The sequence below is a fragment of the Hemicordylus capensis genome, chromosome 2 (genome assembly GCF_027244095.1).
Source record: "Hemicordylus capensis ecotype Gifberg chromosome 2, rHemCap1.1.pri, whole genome shotgun sequence".
Lineage (NCBI taxonomy): Eukaryota > Metazoa > Chordata > Lepidosauria > Squamata > Cordylidae > Hemicordylus > Hemicordylus capensis.
Genome location: NC_069658.1, coordinates 334,031,764 through 334,052,945, shown reverse-complemented (window position 1 = coordinate 334,052,945; position 21,182 = coordinate 334,031,764). Strand labels below are relative to the sequence as shown.

The following is a 21,182-nucleotide window of genomic DNA, read 5'->3' as shown; positions in this document are numbered from 1 at the left end:
TAATGTTCAACCTGTATGTTTGTAAACAAACCAAATATTACAAAGACACCATATTCCTCCTCCAAAGGAAGCCACAATCCTAGCAGCATTGCTTGCATCCCTAGAACCTCTCACCATTAGGTGATAAATATGTTTAAAGCTTTAAACATATTTTCTTTCTTTTACATTGAAATGCCATGTAAACTGTGATTTCCTGAAAATAGATTTGATTTCACGTTTTAATAGCATACTGTGCCTTGGAGTTTTCACTGACACTTTCAGTATCACTGCTGACTCCATGCACGACTTTGACACATGTACAAGACCGATAATATACCCAGATTCTGTTGGGAGTTCTTTTACTAAAGGATTTTAAGACATTCCAGTGGCCCAAACAGCCAGAAGGTTGTTGTAGGTTTTGTAGCCTTTGACTTTGGGAGGTGGCCAGGTGTGGAAACAGAGTAGATTAGACTCAATGTCCCATGAAATTTATCAGCCTTTCGGCCGCTACATCTTTTTCCATGTAGGAGGTTGTTTTATAACTGCTTCCCTCATAAACACAAACCATATGAATGTAACAAAGGCTTTATTCCAGAAACAACTCCTTTTCTCCTTGTCCTCCCTTTTCTTTCTGACTTCACCCCCACACTCACTACAGGATCCCCATTGGGACAAACTTTCAAACAACAAAACACAAAAGATTACTAAATAGAATACAACAGTGGTCTTGACTTCCATTTTTTAATTTTTCTGGCCTTTTCTTTCATTGCTAAACTATCAACAAATGGTAATAACACACTTTTGCAGATTTTATGTACTGGATATTTGTGGTAAGCACATTAATTTTCTAAGCAAAGACTAGTTCTCCTTTTGAAAAGTTTAACATCTCACTGTTGATAAATGCAAGTGACTGTACCAATAGAAGTGAAATGGCATAAAATATAGCAGTGAAGAAGGTTTTTCAAAGAACAGCTATCATTATTATTATTACTGAAGAAGCCTAATACTTCTGAATTAAATTACAAGTCAAAAGGCAGAATGACATTCTGAATTTCTTCCTGCTTAAAAGGTTTCGTATTTCCATTCTACCAGGGCCTTATCATGCTACTTTTGTACTTTAAGTGCCGTGTGTAACAAGACCACCTAGGCTTTTTCCTGGTTCAATGTGCAATTGATTCTGAAGAGAGAAATATCACAGGGATTTTTTTTCTAGTTATGAGAGCAAAACCTGACAAAAGAAAGATTTTTTCTTTTTTAAAAGAATGAGTATTTCTCTCTCTCCATCACATTCGAGTTTATATGAGGATGCTCCACCAAAGAAAGAAAGAAAGAAAGAAAATGTGTACTTCATAACTTTACAAAACTGTGTGGCAAAACACACAAACACAAAGAAGCATGGCCGTTGTTCTAGTGAAGAGTTTGGTTGATATCTAATCTAAATAAATGAAGCCTGATTGCAATCTAAAGTAACCAGAAGCCCAGGAGAGATAAGTCACACACTCCTTACCCACAGCAGTTGAGTAAAGCAACCACATACACAACAGGCAATGCATTTTGCAGCATGCTTTTGGTGGTGTGAGATATCATAATGCTTAGGAGAAAATCTCTTTTAATCCATCACAAATATTCCACTCCATCCTCAAAATGACCTGTTTCATTCTCATCTATCTAGTTTCATTCTCATACTAGAAGGTAGAGTTCATATCAAAATTAGGATGAAAACTGGTGTCAGTAAGTTGTCTGAGCATCACAAATTGGGATGTGTGATCACGTGAAGTGTGTAGTGGTTAGTCAATAATCCCTCCTAGGAATGTGCATTATGCAATACCTGTCCTTTTATTTTCATGGACGCTGCTGCCTGTATGCTGGCATATGGGAGGAGAGCTGGTCTTCTGGTAGCAAACATGACTTGTCCCCTTAGCTAAGCAGGGTCCACCCTGGTTGCATTTGAATGGGAGACCACATGTGAGCACTGTAAGATATTCCCCTTAGGGGATGGAGCTGCTCTGGGAAGAGCATCTAGGTTCCATGTTCCCTCCCTGGCATCTCCAAGATAGGGCTGAGAGAGATTCCTGCCTACAACCTTGGAGAAGCTACTGCCAGTCTGTGTAGACAATATTGAGCAAGATGGAACAATGGTCTGACTTAATATATGCAGTTTCCTATGTTCCTATTTACAGTTTGGGAAATGTATCTCCAAAAGCAGATATGCAATTTTTGCAAAGCAGATAATTGCTGTGCATTTCAAGTGTATTACTATCCACAGTGGTGCACCCATATTCCTCACTGAAAAGCACAAACAACAGTATAAATTAATGCAGATTTTTATCACTGCTGTAATTGTAGAACTCTTTACCCATTAAGCTATCACTCCCACCCCACGCCGGATCAAACAATAGTGCCTGGCATGGGAAGCAGCCCTCCATTAACAGTAAGGACCTGCCAGGGCTGCTGCACAACTTTAAAAGGCAGCCCTGATGGCGTAATTAATTAATTAATAATTCGATTTCTATACCGCCCTTCCAAAAATGGCTCAGGGCGGTTTACAAAGAGAGATAACAAATAAATAAGATGGCTCCCTGTCCCCAAAGGGCTCACAATCTAAAACACAAGACAGACAGCAGCAACAGTCACTAGAGGTACTGTGCTGGGGGTGGATAGGGCCAGTTACTCTCCCCCTGCTAAATAAAGAGAATCACCACATTAAAAAGTGCCTCTTTGCCCAGTTAGCAGGCGTAGCAGTGGGGCTGCTGCAGAATGACCTAAAACTGCTTCTGGGCAGCAGCACAACCCCCTTCCATTGTGAAAGAGTGCTGTGCTGCTGTATAGAAGCACTTTAAAGTCATTCTGCAATTTGCACAGTAGAGCCAGCAGTTCCTCAATGTCAACGGAAGGCTGCTCATCATGTCAGCCACTAATCACAATCCTGCCTATTCAGAACACTTCTCTGCAACAGCAAGTAGGCATTTCATTTTGGGAATGAAAAGCTAGTCTGCAACCCCAATCCCTAGTTATGAGGCCAGTGTTTTAAAACGGGAAATTTAGAATTCCATGAACGATGAAAAAAGAGGCAACAATTTAAACATTACTAGCTCTTGCCCCTCTATATACCTTTGCTTACACCAAACAGAATGGATTGATGCAAATTCACTGAAAGGTTTATATTTGCCAGATGTCTATGTCACAATGAGAGTATCATTGCAAACCTATTGCAATTGGTTCTAGCACTACCAGGATAGGGTTGCCACCTGGAAGCCAGGCACAGGACATGGCCCTTTACATTTTCTACTCAAGCAGGAGACAGTGCAGCCTCAGCAGCTCCTGGCCTGTTCCCTTTATTGTCCTATTCTCTTCTCCTCCCCCCCCCCACCTGCTCTGGCAGGCAAGACTCCAGGTGTGCCACCCAGCAGGTGAGGAAGGGAGTCGATGGAGCTTCAGCTGCCTTTTCTCCCATTCTTGAGTGAGAGATTCAAAGGGCTGCCCGCTGTCCAGGTTGTGAGATGGCCACCCTAACCCATGCTTGTTAAGCAGGGTACATATGTCCACATGGCAGGGTCCACTTCTAAATGCATTTTTTCTAACATCACATTCACATTTAGCAATGTGTTTGACTGACACTCTATGGCAGCTATGTTTCTGCTTTTTATATACTGACACATGCTGTTTATAGTAGGAGGTCAAGATCTTTTTAACCAATGGGAGAGTTCTAACATCTCAGAATACTTTCCAATTTAAATTGTAAATCAAACTACCGGGAACATGCTAAGCAAGTTCATGAGATTTTATTTTCTTTAGGTGCTGTCTTCAAAGTACAGCACTCATTTTATTTTATTAATTCAGCACAAGTGAGGCTTGCATGGGAGTATGTACACAGGTATGAACACAATATATTATTACAGTGTACATATGCAATGTAGATTACATTCTTCCTTTCTTTCTGGTAAACTTTTTTTTTAAAGTACAGCTGCCATGCAAACTTCATTACAAGTGAGTCTTGCATGGGTGTATGTACATAACACATTACAGTGTACATATGCAGTGCATACTTCCTTTCTGAAAAAACAAAACACACAAAAGATCCTGTTTTATTCTCAGTATCTATGCTCTGAGTTTTTCAGCTTCTAGTATCGTGATTACATCATTGATTACTAATCATATATTATGTTAAAAGAGAGTTTTTCTAAATTAGAAAACACTTGCAAAATTTACAAAATTAATTCTTAATACAAACCTCAATTTCCAAATTAGATGAGAGAATCATATACAATGATACGTTATTTTAAAAAAATAGTGTCCAATGAACAGCACCCATCTCTCAAAAACCCTGACTGTACCTACTCCTTCTCTTGCTTTTGGATTGTAAGTTAGTTTAGTTTAGTCATCAAGGCAATAGCTGACAATTATTAAACTAATAACACAGATGGCGAATCATGTGTTGTTTTCATTATGCCACTACACACATTTTGGCAACAACACTTCACCACATTTAAGTCATCTGCTAAAAAAACCCCAAACCTCTAGGTAACCAAGTTTTTGGAAGAACATATCCAGTTACTTGTGCTTAAATTCTTTTTCCAAGAAGTACAGCATTCATTTTTCAGAATGGTAAATGCCTTTGTTTATGAATGAGCACTTTCCATTCTGCTGATACATGCTGGGGATATTCTTTCCTCTGTGACTGCAAGGCTTCTCACTCTTGGAGACTTATAACATGACTCGGACAGTCTTCAATACATTAGACACAACTGGGAAAGGTGATTCTTAAATACAGCACATGTGAAATGGCTTAAGGCAATGGAAAAGATTTTGTCTCCAGATTTTGTGAAATATATTATAGTCAGATAGAAGAGGGGAAGACCTCAGGTCCAGATGAAATACAGCATGCGTCAGTAACCCTTTCCACCTCTGGCGCGGTTTGTAGCAGCTGGTGATTATGAAAACCCTTCTTGTCTAAGTGAGCATGAAAATGTATACTACTCTCAGTGCTTTAGAGTGTGGTGCAGCAATTACAAGGGAGGCTTAAGCACAGTAGGGCAGCCGTACAACAGACCAAACCAGTGAATGGGAAATTCTGCTTGCATGCTGTATCTCATAGGTCTCAACGTTAAATGAATCTTCCACTCCCTGGGGCTGCAGCCCAGTGAACATATGAGGACTGGTTTTAGAATATACACATAACACAACACTCTTGTCATAAAATGTGGCATTGTGTGTGCATTTATTTTTGGAAAACTGATGCCCAGAAAAGTCAGGGAACCCAAGGATTAAAACTGTGCTGATAACATTTCACTAAATTTGAGTTTTGTGAATCTCCTCCCAATAGAAGCCAAGCAGGAAAACAGAATATATTCAAAAATTCACTCAGGGTAATAACTGACAGGGTAAAGCTTCCAAAGACAATTTTTGAATGCTCTGACATGCAAGAAATTCAGACAGTGACGTGCCAAACAGGAACAAATAATGGTAGATGTCATAATGCAGTTAGGATCTCATCACCTCCTTGCATGCAGTAGATCAGGAAAAAATCTGTAAGTATATTCTTATTAAAAATAGCATAGGTTGGATGTTAAAAGTGGTAATGCACAATCTTACACATGTTGGTGACATGTCTAAGAATCCCCCCTCTCTTTCTCTCTCTCTCTCTCACACACCCTTCCCTCCAGCAAATCACATGGCATGATCACATAAGTGAACATCTCAAATGACTGCTTGAATTCACCTCATTTGACTCTTCCCATTTCCCTAGCTGATCCATGTTTTAATGTAGCATAGATTTATTTATTTATTTTAAAAATACAGCTATAATGAAAATAAAACAGCTTCCTGGCTCTGCCTATTAGGTGGATTAGGTAGTTGTCTGCTTTAGTGATTCAGCATGTGCAGATGAAATAGGCTCAAGCCAAAGCTTGCTATAAATCTTGCTGAATGCCTGACCAGGAATGGAGCCCTGTTTTCTTTTGAGGCTATCTTGCCCGTTTTGGAATGTCGCGACAACATAAAAGCCAGCAGGGTTTGATCATTCTTCAAGCAGGATTGGGACAGTGGAGGAAGATCACACTGAAAGTCTGGAGCTGTCATAGTAAGGGTGGAACCCTCTAAATTTAGCAGGTTGCGCCTAAGACATATGCACAGGTTGGAGATCCATATCCATGCAATTGTTCTGTATGTGAATTATGGAAAGGGGGTGGAGTAATACAGAAGGCATCAGCTACATTCTGTGGAATGACATACAACTGAAGATAGCCAACAGCTGAAGAGGTTTTCAAGGGGAGACTGTGTTGTTTGCAAGATAAATTAGCTTACACACAGTACATTAATCATGACGAGCTAATGTTATACAAGATAAAAAGATGGGAAACCTTGAAGAAGTGCACAGTGTGCCATATATATTTAGTAATTTGCTATCATCTGCAAACCAAGCTTTGCTGCGGTCTGTTTTCTGTAATGACCTGCATAGACGTTGCTGCTATTACTAAAAGATTTGCACAAGTGGACATGACAAAGGAAAAAGAACAAAAAAGGAAGGGAAGATTGACTGACGTACTTCAGGAGAAGGCCAGACCCTGGAGAGACCCTGCAGTGGAGTACTTGCTAGAGTCCACAAAAGACTGGTCTGATAAAAGACAACAACAAGGAATAAGAAAGGAAAGAAAGAGAAAGGCTGGTATTAGTAAGCTGCAATATCACTCAATTTTAAGCAAACACTCACACCATGCTTTTACAGACACAGCATCTCAGTTCAATAGGGCAATAAGAGCAGGTATGTTTTGCCAAGCAAGGCAATGAAGTTGGCTATTAGACACATAAGGAAACAATAGATCTTATTCTACATTGTAGACCATCAAGCTTTTACTTCCTAGTGACAAGACACAGCAAGACAAGATGCTATCAAATAGGAGCATGCCAGGATGGGCCTACCTTGCAGGCTATTCCCATTGGTGCTGGTACAGGTTGGGGGAGGAGAAGTCTGCGGTCTAACAACAGGGGCAAAAGCACTCTTCTGTTTCACCGCTGAGACCATGTTGGCTGGTGAGAAGGAGAAGATCCCAGAGGAGCTGCTACAATTAGAAGGGAGGCTAGTAGAGGAGGCCATTGTTGGGCTGGATGGCACAACTAGAGTGAAACAAGAACAGAAATTAAGCATGCTTATCAAGACTTCAAGCAGAAATGTCCAATGCATCTTCATTCAAGGCATGCTTAGGTGGTGCCCTGAGAGGTAAATATTTCATTATACAGTGGTCCCTCGACTTACAAACTACTCGACATAAGTATTTTTCGAGTTACAAACGGCAGTTTTAGATCCGGTTTTAGATGCGGTTTTTTCGACTTACAAATTTTTAGATGGGGTTTCCTCGACTTACAAATTTTTAGATGGGGTTTCCTCGACTTACAAATTTTACATGCGGTTTCCTTGACTTGCCTGCCTGTTTACTGCCTGTTTATTCTTGAAAAGAAATGTTCCTGTGCAGTTTGCAAGCCTTACTGGGGGTCTGGGTCTTTTTTCTAGGCTCCGGAACGCATTAATCCGTTCCCAATGCATTCCTATGGGAAACCGCTTTTCGACTTACGAATTTTTCGACTTACAAATGTGCATTCGGAACGGATTAATTTCGTAAGTAGAGGGACCACTGTAAAAATATCTGAAGACTGACATTACCTTCACAGTTTGGAGTTGCTCAGATATGTTCCTCCCCTCACTGCAAAGGTAATGTCCGAAGCACTGGATCATGTGGGAGGAGTCCCAAATATGGATCCTTCCTATATAAGCATGGCCCCAATTTCTGGGAGGAATTATGCTGCTGTGGAAAGAAGTCACATGGTGGACCCCTCACACGTGGTAGCAAGCGTGAATTGTCCCCTTTGCTAAGCAGGATCCACCCTGGTTTGCATTTGAATAGGAGACTATGTGTGAGCACTGCAAGATATTCCCCTTAGGGGATGGAGCCGCTCTAGGAAGAGCATCTACATGCTTGCATGCACAAAGTTCCAAGGTTCCTCCCGGGCATCTCCACACAGGGCTGGGAAAGACTCCTGCCTGTAACCTTGAAGAAGCTGCTCCCAGTCTGGGTAGACAATACTGATCTAGATGGACGAATGGTCTGACTCAGTATAAGGCAGCTTCCTAGTTGCTTATTACATAAGGATTCTGATATTACTTTTGAGGCACAGAAGAAAAGCTCTGCAGTGGCTACTGTTCTGTCAAAGGAACATCAGATGGGACCCAAGAAGACCTCATTACCACTGCTTTTGTGATAAGTATGACTGCTACAGGCGTAGAGCCAGACGAATGGTGGCCTGTGTCTGGTCACGCCTGGTGGCTCCTCTAGTCCCATGCATGACGGCATGGCTCGGGCTCCGGAGAACCATGAGCAAGCTCTCCCTGGGTCATTTCAGGCAGCATTTGTTGTCTGACAGACTTTATTTCCTTTTCTCTCCCTCCAGTGAGGGAGAGAAAAAGAAATAAATGCTGTCGGGCAGCAAGTGCTGCCTGAAATGACTGGAGGAGAGCTCACTCGGGCCAAAGGGGGCGTGACCTGGGCTCTGGGAGCTCCAAGTGAGCTCTGCCCCAGTCATTTCAGGCAGCACTTGCTGCCTGGTAGCATTTATTTCTTTCTCTCCTTCACTGCCTGAAATGACCGGTGGAGAGCTTGCTTGGGGCTCTCCAGAGCCTGGGCGTGGGTGGGGGAGAGCTCACTCGGGGTTCTCTGAAGCTCGAGGCCACACCCCCGTGTGCATGATATCATGCACATGAAGGCTTTCAACGGCCTTTTCCATTGGCGGACCAGGTTCTTTGAACCTGTTTGCACAATGGTGGCTCCCCCCCGGACTGCTATTGTGTCACAGTCCACAATGGGGCATTTTTGCTGCTCTCCCCATCCTCCTAAGTGCTCTTTTCCTCCAGAGATATGTCCCCGAGGGTTGTGCAGCTCTGCTACATCCCAATTCTGGATGTTAGTCCATGGGACTTACTTTTGAGTAAACACTTTTAAAATCACTTTTTAAAACTATCATTTTTGTTAATCATTTCAAAGACAGAAAGAAAGAAAACATGCATTTTTCTTCATCCTGTCAGTTATGCCAGCAAAAAACCCCTTTCTTGGTCATGAGATTTCTGGAAAAGACATAACAAACAGTGCAGAATCAGTAGCAGTGCACCACATCCCTCTACACTGACCCTACTGTGTCTGAAGCACCTGCTTTGTCCCATGGACAGTATCAGGCCACAGTCAGGTTATTCTGATGCTGGCACTACAGCTTTTTCATATATGTAAGAGTATATATACTTTTCTATTTCTAAGCAGCTTTATTAACTTCAGAGAGAAGTCCTTTAATTTTGAAAGGGACATAGAATTTTAGAAAATCCTGCTAGTGTCCTTTGTAAAGCAATTAATGTCTTCAGCTGACTTGTTCATCATCTGGGTTTAGAATGGCTCCCTTAACTTAAAATAGTGCCAAATTACTCCAAAATTATTGGCTTCTATGACTATGAAAAAAGAGAAGACCCATAAGGTGGCCAAATTATCCTTCCTTCCTTCCTTCCTTCCTTCCTTCCTTCCTTCCTTCCTTTATTTTTCATCTTGTTTGGAAGCTGTTTATGTTCAGGAGTAGTTTATGAATAATTAAATGGCAGGGGATTGAAAATTCAAATCAGCTGGGTTTTAGATTATTATTTTATTTGCATTTCTGTAGATAAAAATCACCCTCTTAGAATCTCTGTGTGAGAATCTGATACCATATTTGTGAACACTGAGGAAATCAATTAATGGAAATTAAATGTTCAAAGTTTCACAGTCTGACAGATACAATCTTAGTCTAAAGTCAGTCAGTATCTGCAAGCACTTGTTAAGGCAGAGCAATCAAAGCACCTAAATTGAATTGCTACTATACAGCAATTAGTTTATTGATTTAATTAAGAATGCCACCTTTCTAATTCTTGGGTCATGATTGAAACATTTTCCAATTGAACATATTTGCCATTAATGGGGCAGCAGAATTCACCAGGAAAATCCTCCTAAGGTTGTTAATAATAAAACAACAACAGGCATCACTTAAAAAGTGGCAAGATTCAAAAGGTTACTTTCTCTATGTTGTATTATTGTGAAACAATGCCTTCTTGAAGTATTTTTAATGAACCAGAATAACAAATCATGTTAGATTAACATTTCAAACTAAAAAAATTCTATCCCTTTGATTCAGTTTAATACTTTAGAGAGTTTTTATTATCATCAATTGTCATACTGCTATCAGAATGAAGAAGCTATTTCTGGTGGAGGATTCTGGAGCTGTGACATGTCAATCACGTAAAACTATTTTTTAAAGAAAAAATTAAGGTAAGAAAAAATTAAGTTTGAGATCCATTTAAAGTATAAAGCTGACATCCTGACTAATGAAGCTTGTCCAGTCCAAATTCCTAAGAGTAGTATTCCAAGTACTCTGCTGTGTCTCCCGTGCCAGTGTACAACTAGAGGCAGGCCTGGTGAAAGTGGAGGCCAGGGTATGGCTGTCTATACCCAATTTCTGGCAAAAACTATCCTTCTACCCAAAGAGCCTAGCTCCACTAACACTGGAGGATGGACACCATCCACATAGAAACAAATTCTGCTGGCAAAAGTACTGTATCATCACTTGGGCTCTCCCTGTTCCAACTACTTTCCCTGGGATACGAGCAGGCCAGGACATTTTTTTAAACAGCACATAGTAGACACAGAGAGCCAAACTGGCAGGCAGGGCCCCAAACCTCCCCATCACTGAAAACCTAAGGCATGTGGTGACACCCACTGCATATGGTACAGAGATGGAGATCCCTAACCACAGAAGAGCTTTCACCCTGGCTTGCTGCAGTGCCCTCGCTTCAACTATGCTAGCTGGAAGATATAGGAAGATCCCTTTCCTGGAATGCTTGTGCCCCTGTGACACCAGGCATGTCCTCTTTCACTGCCTATTTCACCACCCTGAGACCTTGGGTTAGGGCGGTATAGAAATGTGTTAAATAAATAAATAAATAAATAAATATTTTATCGAGACATCTGCAGTACTCTCATCTTCCCACTACTTACAAGGTTGCCAGGCCATACAGGCCAGTTCTACGTATCATTACTACTTTCTGACTGCAACAACCCCTTCTTAACACATAATTCAGTGCGGCAAGTTCAGTGCAGCAGCATGTTATCACCTTCAAACTGTCTCTTCACAGATATAGTCTGTTTTTAACAATATAGCTGTTAATCTCTTAGATTCTATGTTTTTTATAGTTCTTAGTTTGATAGCAATATGATTTTAGTATTATCTTCTTCTGATTCTATAGACACTGTCTTCATAGCCCGCATAGGCATTGACTGTTTTTAAACTATACTTTTAAAGTTCTGCTTTTTATGTCAGTTTTTATATTTGCCTTATGCTGGTCAAGACCGTAACAAAGATATTGGTAGACTAATGAAGTCACTGTGGACGGACATTGTGCTGACACAAAGCTGTTACTTGCACTAAGTGGCATGGGGCTAAGGGGGATCCAGTGCTTTTGTAACACAAAGCTTGTTACACGCTACTTGTACTAAGTTTGGAGCTTGCTTTCCAGACTGGTCTCGTGCAACCGCAAGCATGCAAGCATGCTATAGCAAATATTTCTGCAGTGCACCAGCCATCACTGCCACTCTTTGCTCCTTCTCTCTCTGGCTGCTTCAGGCCCTCTGCCTGTTCAAAAGGCAGAGGGTGAGGACGTTGAAGGGGCAGAACATGATGAAACAAACTTCTGGCCACTCCAGCTTTTTGAAGAGGCAGAGGGCAGAATGCAGCCAGAAGGTGGTACAGGATCTGTGGCTCACACACACACACACACACCAGGAAGGGGGCTCATTTATTATTATTTTTTGCAACGGTTTGCAAGGATCAGACTGAGAGTTCCCAGTCCCACCCTTGCCAAGCCTTGCTGGGGTGGGGGAACTACTAGAAACCTCCCCTCCTCACTCAGAGACTTTGTAAGGGTCAAATCGGGAGCTCCTGGTCCGACCTTTCCAACATGTTTGCAAAGGCTTCACACAAGGAAGGGAGCTGCTGGAAACCTTCCCTCCTTGTGCAGAGCCCTTGCAAGTCCTATTGGGAGCACCCAATCTGACCTTTGCAAAGCCTTTGCAGAGGCTCAGGGAGACTGCTGAGAGCCTCCCCTTTGACAGAGCTCTGCTTCTAAACACTGCTAGACTTTGTTAAGGAGAACAGGGTGCTTGCTGGCAGCTTCTTCTCATTGCCCCCGGCCCCGCACTTGAGAAAGGTGGCCAGGATGGTGAGAAGAGACTTCCAGCAAGCAACTCCTTCCTCTCCTCCACCCCTCCCACCTTCAAACAAGCTTAAGAGGCAGCAGGTGAGGCAAGGTGACATTTTCACCTTCCCTCAGGCACCCAAATACCTTGGACTGCCCCTGGCATCTACTGTAAGAGGGAGCACAGGAACTGAATCCCAATTATCAAGATGCTTCAGAAAACATGACCCCAGCCCTATTCCAGAGAATCTTATGTGCAGAAGCAGTTTGCCTACATGATATTGCATAGGGTATTCAGGTATTCTCTGAAACAGTTAGTTAGCATGGTCTTCTCGAGTTGACTGTTCATGGGATAAGAGGCCTAGATTAAGCCTCTCAATCTTCCAAAATGTTGTTGACATTATCCAAGCTGAAAACAACAGTGCTGAGCAAGAGGGCATCACACTGATTTCGTGTGCAATTGTACATAATATGCTACTTCCACTATTCCCAATGGAAGCAGTACACAAAGTGCGATCACTCAAGAGGTCAGTAGTTCTTGTACTGCCCTCTTGCAATGCACCATCAACCACGTGTATTAGAGCACTACAGTGGGACAGATGATTATATGCCCCACATTACACTGCAGGACATGTAAGCCATTGTCTGTTTGGTTGGTGTCACCACCACATGGGCCCAAGTCATCAAGGGGAATTACTAGTCCTAAAGAGGATCTAAACATGGGCCACCATTCCTGGAATGGGGCATCTGATGCTAAGCATGTGCACAAAACCGGTTTGCCTGGTTCGGTTCAAATCCGAACCTGATTCAAACTGGACCAGGCATGTTTGGTTTTGCTACCTCAAATGGAGGGCCCGGCTTGGCTTGAATCTGAGCCAGTTCAGGCCCTGTTTGAAGGTGGTGGTGGTTGTTAAAATAGTCTAAAATAAGGAATGACTTACCGTCGCAGGCCATGTGTGGTCACGCAAATGGCCCTTGCACATGTGCGCTGGCCCCCCAAATGGCCACCATATGCACACAGAGGTACAAAACAGCCTTGGGAGACTTGGGGGGATATCGGCGGGGGAAGGGGAGCCCCCCCCCAAGGCTGCTGCAGCACCCCCCAAGGCCGCCACGGTCGCAGACGGAGGTAAATCATTCCTTATTTTAGACTATTTTAACACCCCCACCACCCTCAAACTGGGTCAAAACCCAAGAGTTTTGGTTCAACCTCAGACCAAACCAGGTCCAGCCCAGTTTGAGTGTGAATGCACATCCCTATCTGATGCTGCAACACTGCTAAAGCTAAGCAGGCATAGACAAGTCTGTTTCTTAATGGGAGAGCTTTGGAAGTCTCATAGAAGCAACGCTGAGCTTTTGAGCTATACATACATACATACATACATACATACATACATACATACATACATAAGAAGCCTAAAACAATGTATGGGTTCTGGATAGTACAAGTATATCCAGAATGTAGAAAATTATACCAGGAAATAAACAGACAAAATAATTTGAGTTTACTGCATACATATGTTACCAATAAAACCGCGTATACTAGTGAATAATAATAAATAAATAAATAATCATCAACAATGTTCAATATCAAACTGATTATCTAGACCTGTTTCAGACCAGCTTTCGGGCAAGCTATGGGGTGGAGACTGCCTTGGCCAGCCTGATGGATGATCTCCAATTAGGCATTGACAGAGGGAGTGTGACTCTGTTGGTCCTCTTGGATATCTTGGCAGCTTTCAATACCATCAACCATAGTATCCTGCAGAGTTGCCTGAGGGAGTTTGGACTGGCTGGCAACTTCCAGGCTAGACTCTGCAATGTGCTGTGTATGAGGCTGCCTTTGTGTGTAGTTCGGAAACTGCAATTGGTGCAGAATGCAGCAGCCAGATTGGTTTCTGGGGTTTCCCAAAGAGATCATATAGCACCAATTTTAAAAGAATTGTACTGGCTGCCAATATGTTTCCAAGCAAAATACACAATGCTGGTTATTACTTATAAAGCCATTAAAAGCTTAGGTCCAGGGTATTTAAGAGAGAGCCTTCTTTGACATGAACCCTACAGCTCACTGAGATCACATGGGGAGGTTCCGTTATGGATGCCACCAGCTCGTTTGGTGTGGAAGTGGGACCAGGCCTTCTCTGTGGCTGCCCCAGCGTTTTGGAATGTGCTCCCTGTCAGTATAAGAGCTTCACCATCTCTGCCTGCCTTTACAAAATCACTTAAGACACACCCATTTTCTCAGGTCTTTTGCTAAAACTATTTAAAAATGTTTTTTGTTAAAACTGTTTTTTTATATATTTTATGCTTTTAAAATTATTTTGTTTTAATTGAGTTTTATTTATTGTTTTGGGTTGTGTACACTGCCTTGAGATCAAGGTGTTAGGCAGTTTAAAAATGTAATAAATAAATGAATAAATGTGGATAGCAATAGTGATGCATTGCATTCAATAGGCTTGAAGGCCTGTGTGTTAGGGTTATGACAAAAACCCACCCCATTAAACTAAAACATGCAACATGCTGGATACATACTGGCATAAGGAGAATTGGCAGCAGATCCATTTAAGAAGGTTGGAGATCCACCTAAATTGGACATTCCAGCATTTCCGTAGCCATTCATGCTTGTCGTGACTGAGTTGTAGTTTGTCTGCTGTGGGGTAGTGCTTGGCACATAACCATGAGGCGACACACTGCTTGAGTTACGAGTAAAACCTGTTGCAGAAAGTAAACCAGGCATAACAGCTGTTTTTCCATGAGAAAGCTCCACCCAATTTCAAAACATCCCCAACTCTGCTATTCTAAAACTAAGCAAGGCTTCAGTAAAAATGCTTATCTGAGGGAAGAATGAGGGAATGGTCCATAAAATTCCATTTACAAACAGTTTATAAAGTGTCAAGAGCTTTTAAATAAGTATGAGTGTTATGGGTCATAGAGGACAGAATATGTTGCAAATATGTTAATAATACAACCTACTGGCCTGCTGCATTCTATCCTAACATTCTATAAAAGTTTCTTAGCCATGCATTCAACAACCAGTTAACCATTTGTGACTACTTCATAGTACCAAATAATGGACCTTTAAAGAATAGTGTACCGTCCCTGCTTGTTAAAACAGAGATTTGCTCAGATATTAAACCAGATCTAAAGTCTCAAATCTGAGGAAATAATACTGACACTCTTTGAGACCCAATTTCACTAGCTAATAGAAACATGGAGCATTTTAACACACAGTGCTTTTTTGTGATGGTATACCCAGGTACTAAGTATCGGCACCTTGTCCCACCTGGGATCGCAGTGGCAGGGAGGTCTTTCCTTCATACCCTGCAGGGAGATAAGGCATAGCCCTCCCCACTACTGCAATCCTAGGTGGGGAGTGAGTTTCCAAGTGGCGCACCGGGCGCTTTCAGCTCTTGGCCCCGCCCCCGTGTGTGCAACACCTGACGCTATGCTTGGAAACTCACTCCCTGCCAGGGATCACAGCAATGGGGAGGGTTTTGCAGGAAACCCTAGTCTGATTATGCCTGAATGGTTCCCTGAACCATTCAAACAGATAAGGTTGCAATGTGCACTTCTCTAATGAAAATAAGTATGCAAAAAAATTGCAAGATGGACTTTTATTAATCACTAGTATTTTTAAGCCCGTTAAAATAACGGGCGCCAGTTCCTTTTTTTGTTTTGTTTCCTTTATTCCTTCTCCCTCTCTCTTTCGCCCTCCTTTCCTTTTCTCTCTCTCTCTCTCTCTCTCTCTCTCTTTCACTCCTTCCTTTTCTCTCTCTCTTCCTCTGTTTCCTTTCCTTCCTTTCTTCTCTCTCCCTCTTCCTCTCTCTCCTTTCCTTCCTTTCTTCCACCTCTTCTCACTCCCATCTTTCTGTTTTCTTGCTCGTTTCCTCTTTTCTTTCTTTAACGGGCTCACTCTTTGGGGCTGGCTGCTCCTCCCTCCATTCTGTCTTTTTTTTGTCCTTCTCCCTCATTTCTTTCTCCTTTTTCTGCCTTCTTCCTTCCTTCCTTACTTCTCTCTTTCCTACTTTCCCTCCCTCCCTCCTTGTTTCTTTTGTGCTTTTCCTTCCCTTGTCTCTCTTTTCTCTCCTTCCTTCTTTTCTTCTTTCTATCTTTCTATTGTTATGTCTCCCTCCCTCACTCCTCCCCCCCGCTCTCTCTCTCTCTATCTATCTATCTTTGCCTTCCTCCCTCAGTCCCTGGCCCATGTTAGCTAGTAGTCTTTTGGTGCCGCCTATTTCTGCTTCCTCTGGCTTCACTTGCTCTTCACCGCGGGCGGCTGGGCGGCTGGGCCGAGAGTGCCGCCGGCGCCGCGGGCGGCTCAGTGGCCGGGCCGAGAGTGCGGCCGTCGCAGTGGGCGGCCGGGCGGAGAGTTCCGCTGCCGCCGCTGCCCAGAGTTCTCCCCGGTTCCCACTTTGCTGCTTGCTCGTCGCTGTGGGCGGCCGGGCGGAGAGTTCCGCTGCCGCCGCCGCCCAGTGTTCTCCCTGGTTCCCGCTTTGCCGCTTGCTCGTCGCTGTGGACGGGCAGGCGGAGAGTTCCACCGCTGGCGCCGCCAAGAGTTCTCCCCGGTTGCTTGCTCTCCCTCGAAGACAACATGGCTGCCCGTGTCCCTGCGGCCGTATCTTTCTCGGATGTTCTGAGCATGCGCTCCGCGCATGCTCAGAACGGCCGAGAAAGACATGGGCAGGGATACGGGCGGCCACTTTAGCTCTTTATTATAGAGGATGTGCAGTCTATTAAGCTCAGAGTTATTTGGTTACTCTCCATGTTAGGAAGGAAGGAAGGAAGGAAGGAAGGAAGGAAGGAAGGAAGGAAGGAAGGATCTGCTACCATTTGCCTGTAGAGAAAAATGTTCTTCATCTTCTTCTTACCCTGATTGGTGGCCTGTGAGGCTTCTGAGACATTGACTGCTAGCTGACCACTAAAGGAATTAACACCCATCATTCCTGCATGAACGGATGTGTTGCCAAGTGCTGGGAGTTGATTATGATTGCGAGGGACGCTGTAGAGTGCTTCTGCAATATCGGCTGCTCTTTTCAGGATTATTTCCTGGGGAAAGGAGTTGAGAGATGAAATAAAGTAATTAAGAGGCAATTTGCTCACTAGTTAATGAGACATACCAATGTAAGTGGTCATTCACTACCTCCCTCATAATACCTCCCTCATAACAATGGAATCAGACTGGCCTGATTTGAATGCTGGACAAGTGAATGATATGCTCTGATCCACTCAAATTATTAAAGGAAGTAAAAGCTGATCTGTGGTCCAGCCAGTCCATTGGTCTTGAATGATCTTTTGAAACGTTATTATGATCTAACTCAACATCAGACTTGTTTTTCTACAATACGTTTAATATGGGATTATATATGTCAGGAAAGCTGGGATATAAGTGCATATAATTTTTTTTAAATGTTCATGTCTGAACGAGCCATATGAATGTATTGCCACCCTGACACAGATGATGACAAAAACATAAACACTATTTTATACACAAGTATGAATCTTCATGTAGGAAAAGGTGAGGTGAGAAGCAGCCATGGGCTTTGCAATGAAAGTGTAGAATCACCTTTAAACAGTTAAGTAACAAGCTGACTTCATATATTTATTTTGGACTTCCTTTCTCTCTTTCTCTCCGTTTCTAATCATAAACCCTTATTTTTAGCTGTCTGCACAAAGCAGGGCAGGCCACTCCTTCATACTGCATAATAGCATATTAGTATAGATATATTTGGAAGTTCCAGAGAAGTAGAATTAGAAAGGAAAAGGCAATACTTAAGCATCTATCTTCAGTTTACTAATGGTTAAAATCAAGGACGTTATCCATAGATTCCAGTGAAACTGGGATCTCATCCAATAAGAACTATTTTTTTTATTCCAAAACTAAATAGCATACAAAGTACTACAAAGAGTACCCAAATGTCTCATTTATTTTATTTTACATATAGTTTAATGCTAAATATTGAAGGAACTAACCATATAATACTTGTGAAGAATAAATATATAAATAAATTCAATTTTAAGAATATAAATACATATAAAAATATAAAAGACTTATTTGTGTTCCCAACATTGGCTGATATCCAGACTAGCACTGTGCTATCACGCAAGGAGAGCAGGATGATTTTTATCCCCTTCCCTCTGAAACTCACTGTGTCTCCCAAAAATATGTCTCTGGGGGTCATGCAGCCCTCAGGGACATATTTTCAGGAGTCACAATGGGCCTCCGAGGGAACAGATTGCCAAAAATTTCCATTCCCCCCTCATGTGATGGCACAGTGTTAGTCTGGATGTCAGGCACAGCTGCACCTATGCAATGCTTGTCTGGATGTTAACCATAATGGCCTTCTCGTGTATTTGCCTTTCTCTCAAATGCTATATCATATCAGTATAATACAGTATTATACTGAGTAGGCTAGACTAGTAGCTTAGATGTTAGCAAGGCCAGACTTTATATTAGTGCCATTTAATGAAGAATACACTTACCTGGTTGTTATGTGGCATACCATAGAGTGCTTCCACCAAATCAGCTGCCCTTTTGAGTATTACTTCCTGTCAGGAGGGGGAAAGAGATGTGCTCCCTATGAGTTCAGTAAATTTTATATAGAAATCATTTTGTTGCATCCTCATACATTGCATTCTCAATTTTATTTGCTGGGCACAAGAGTATTAAAAGTATCAGTTCTTGGTGAACTCAGAATACTCTTAAATCATGAGTTCATCCAGTTCACACACAAGCTTAATAAAGTCAAAAGGTGAAACTTGTTTGTGCTGCAAAATAAAAATCTGTCACTCAGTTGTCTACTGTCTGCACTGTAAGCTACTCCTGGGTTTATTGCAGAATAAGCCCATAATCATTTACTAGATTACTACAATCAATGTCATTCAGAGCATGTTATGAATCTCTCCAGTGTGTTCGGTTCTTAATTCATATAATAGAAAGAGTGACCTTATCAGATAAACTACATTGTTAGGCTATCTCTTCAGTGCAGCAGATCTGATAACAATGTAATATCCTACTTCTTTGGCTCATCTTCCTTTGTCACAGGTGAGTGCCATAACTAGGTATGTAGACTGGCTGACAGCCTTACTAAATTCCCTAGAGGAAGCCATATTAGGAGAGTCCTTTAGGAGAGTAGAGCAGGTCTTGTGGTAGCAAGTATGAATTGTCCCCTTTGCTAAGCAGGGTCCACCCTGGTTGCATATGAATGGGAGACTTAATGTGTGAGCACTGTAAGGTATTCCCCTCAGGGGATGGAGCCACTCTGGGAAGAGCAGAAGGTTTCAGGTTCCCTCTCTGGCTTCTCCGAGATAGGGCTGAAAGAGATTCCTGCCTGCAACCTTAGAGAAGCTGCTGCCAGTCTGTGAAGACAATACTGAGCTAGAAAGACCAATGGTCTGACTCAGTATATGGCAGCTTCCTATGTTCCTATGTTTAGAGTAACTCCTAAGTAGTACAAGTGAGTATTTATTAAAGATCTCAGCCACTGGTTAAAATAAGGAGCTTGGACAAATGTCAGTACAGTAAAGAGACTTTTATAAGAATCCCCTACATAGAAGCACCATTTAGAACAAACAAGGAGTTGTGTCTGAATTTCCTTGCTTGCTCAGTGGTAGAGCCAGGGGTGTAGCTATAATTGAATGAATGGGTTCAAAGAACCCAGGCCCCTCAGCTACAGAGGGTCCCCAGCTCCACTCCTCACTATTTTCTTCATTATTTCCCACACTCCAAGGGACTGCCAGAGAGGGGGCGAACATGGGCCCCCTCTTCCTTTGCTACGACCCTAGGTAGAGCAGCTGCTTAGCATACAGAAGGCCCTAGATTCAATCCCACATATCTCAAGGAAGAGCTGAGAAAAATTCCTGCCTGACACCCTGGACAGCCACTGCCCGTCAGAGCCAATGATACTGAGCTAGATGGACCAGTCATCTGACTCAGTAGATGGCAGCTTTCTATGTCCCTGTCTATGCATATGTTTATCCCTGCTCTCTTCTCTAACTTTGTTGTATTTAGAACTCCTTTCTTTTTCCCTGCTCTTGAATGGAAACAGTTTAAACTGATATCTACTTAATACTGTGCTCCATTTTGTATTTTAATGTTTGCAGCATAAAAGAACCACACAAGGATACGCTGAATCCCAATATATTTTTGCAGGTGCCTTACAAAAATAGATGCAACATTTATCTACTGACTTTTGAACAAAGTTGGAAAGTTTAACTGATAATGTTTTTATACTCTACCTAGATTTTCTAACCAAAAGAAGCAGTAATGCTCAATTTTCATATACTATAGTCTCTGATCAGAAAATAGAGATATAATTGCATTCATTTTGCTGTCACCATAACCTCTTCAAAATCCTCGAACAACTCGTCAGATGACAAGCTTTTAGATGCATATTAGCATTTTTTCAATTTAAAATTCTCTACAATATACGATGAAATAGTTGTCATACTGCAGTAGGTACTTATGACATACATGATGTCCTAAAATTTAAAAATGAGATGGAGGGGTGATTTTTTTAACCTCCTCGTAAACATTTATCATTCCTTAAAATCACAGAGGTGAATTCCCTTCAGAATGCACATTTCAGTTATTTTCCACACATGTAGCCAGGTGCATTATATAATTGATGGATTCTGAATCAATACATTTGAAACTATGTCTGAAGAGATCGCTAGCTGCAGCCTTTGTCCTTTCTGTGCTGCTTGACCAAGGCACTGAATAATTTAAAAGGGTATGGACTGAATGCACACGATACCCATATGGAATCAGGCCATGCTGTTTTAGCCAAGGCACTTAGAATGTCAGTAGTCCTGTCTGCCTTGTAAAAGATTAAAATTCTAGAGCAGAAGAGAAGAGCTGCTTGTCAGATTTGACTTTTCCAGTCCACAGTAAACTAAAACACCTTGCCCAGGCAGTACAGTTTTCAAAATGTAAAACCATCATCAGTGAAAT

The 21,182-nt window shown here is 42.1% G+C and overlaps 1 protein-coding gene across 5 annotated transcripts in view; it reads right to left on the bottom strand.

Moving 5' to 3' along the window:
- The window catches only part of EBF1 (EBF transcription factor 1), a 512,049-nt gene that overhangs the window by 7,214 nt on the left and 483,653 nt on the right, over nucleotides 1-21,182 (bottom strand). For 4 of the 5 annotated variants that reach the window (XM_053298191.1, XM_053298192.1, XM_053298193.1 and 1 more), the window contains exons 12-16: nucleotides 18,713-18,778; nucleotides 17,101-17,278; nucleotides 14,765-14,944; nucleotides 6,898-7,092; nucleotides 6,524-6,592 (exon numbers count right to left, since the gene is read on the bottom strand). In XM_053298191.1, coding sequence (XP_053154166.1) covers nucleotides 6,525-6,592; nucleotides 6,898-7,092; nucleotides 14,765-14,944; nucleotides 17,101-17,278; nucleotides 18,713-18,778 — 687 coding nt within the window. In that variant the 3' untranslated portion in view covers nucleotide 6,524. The remainder of the gene's footprint in view (nucleotides 1-6,523; nucleotides 6,593-6,897; nucleotides 7,093-14,764; nucleotides 14,945-17,100; nucleotides 17,279-18,712; nucleotides 18,779-21,182) is intronic. The other variant, XM_053298195.1, reaches the window with a different exon arrangement.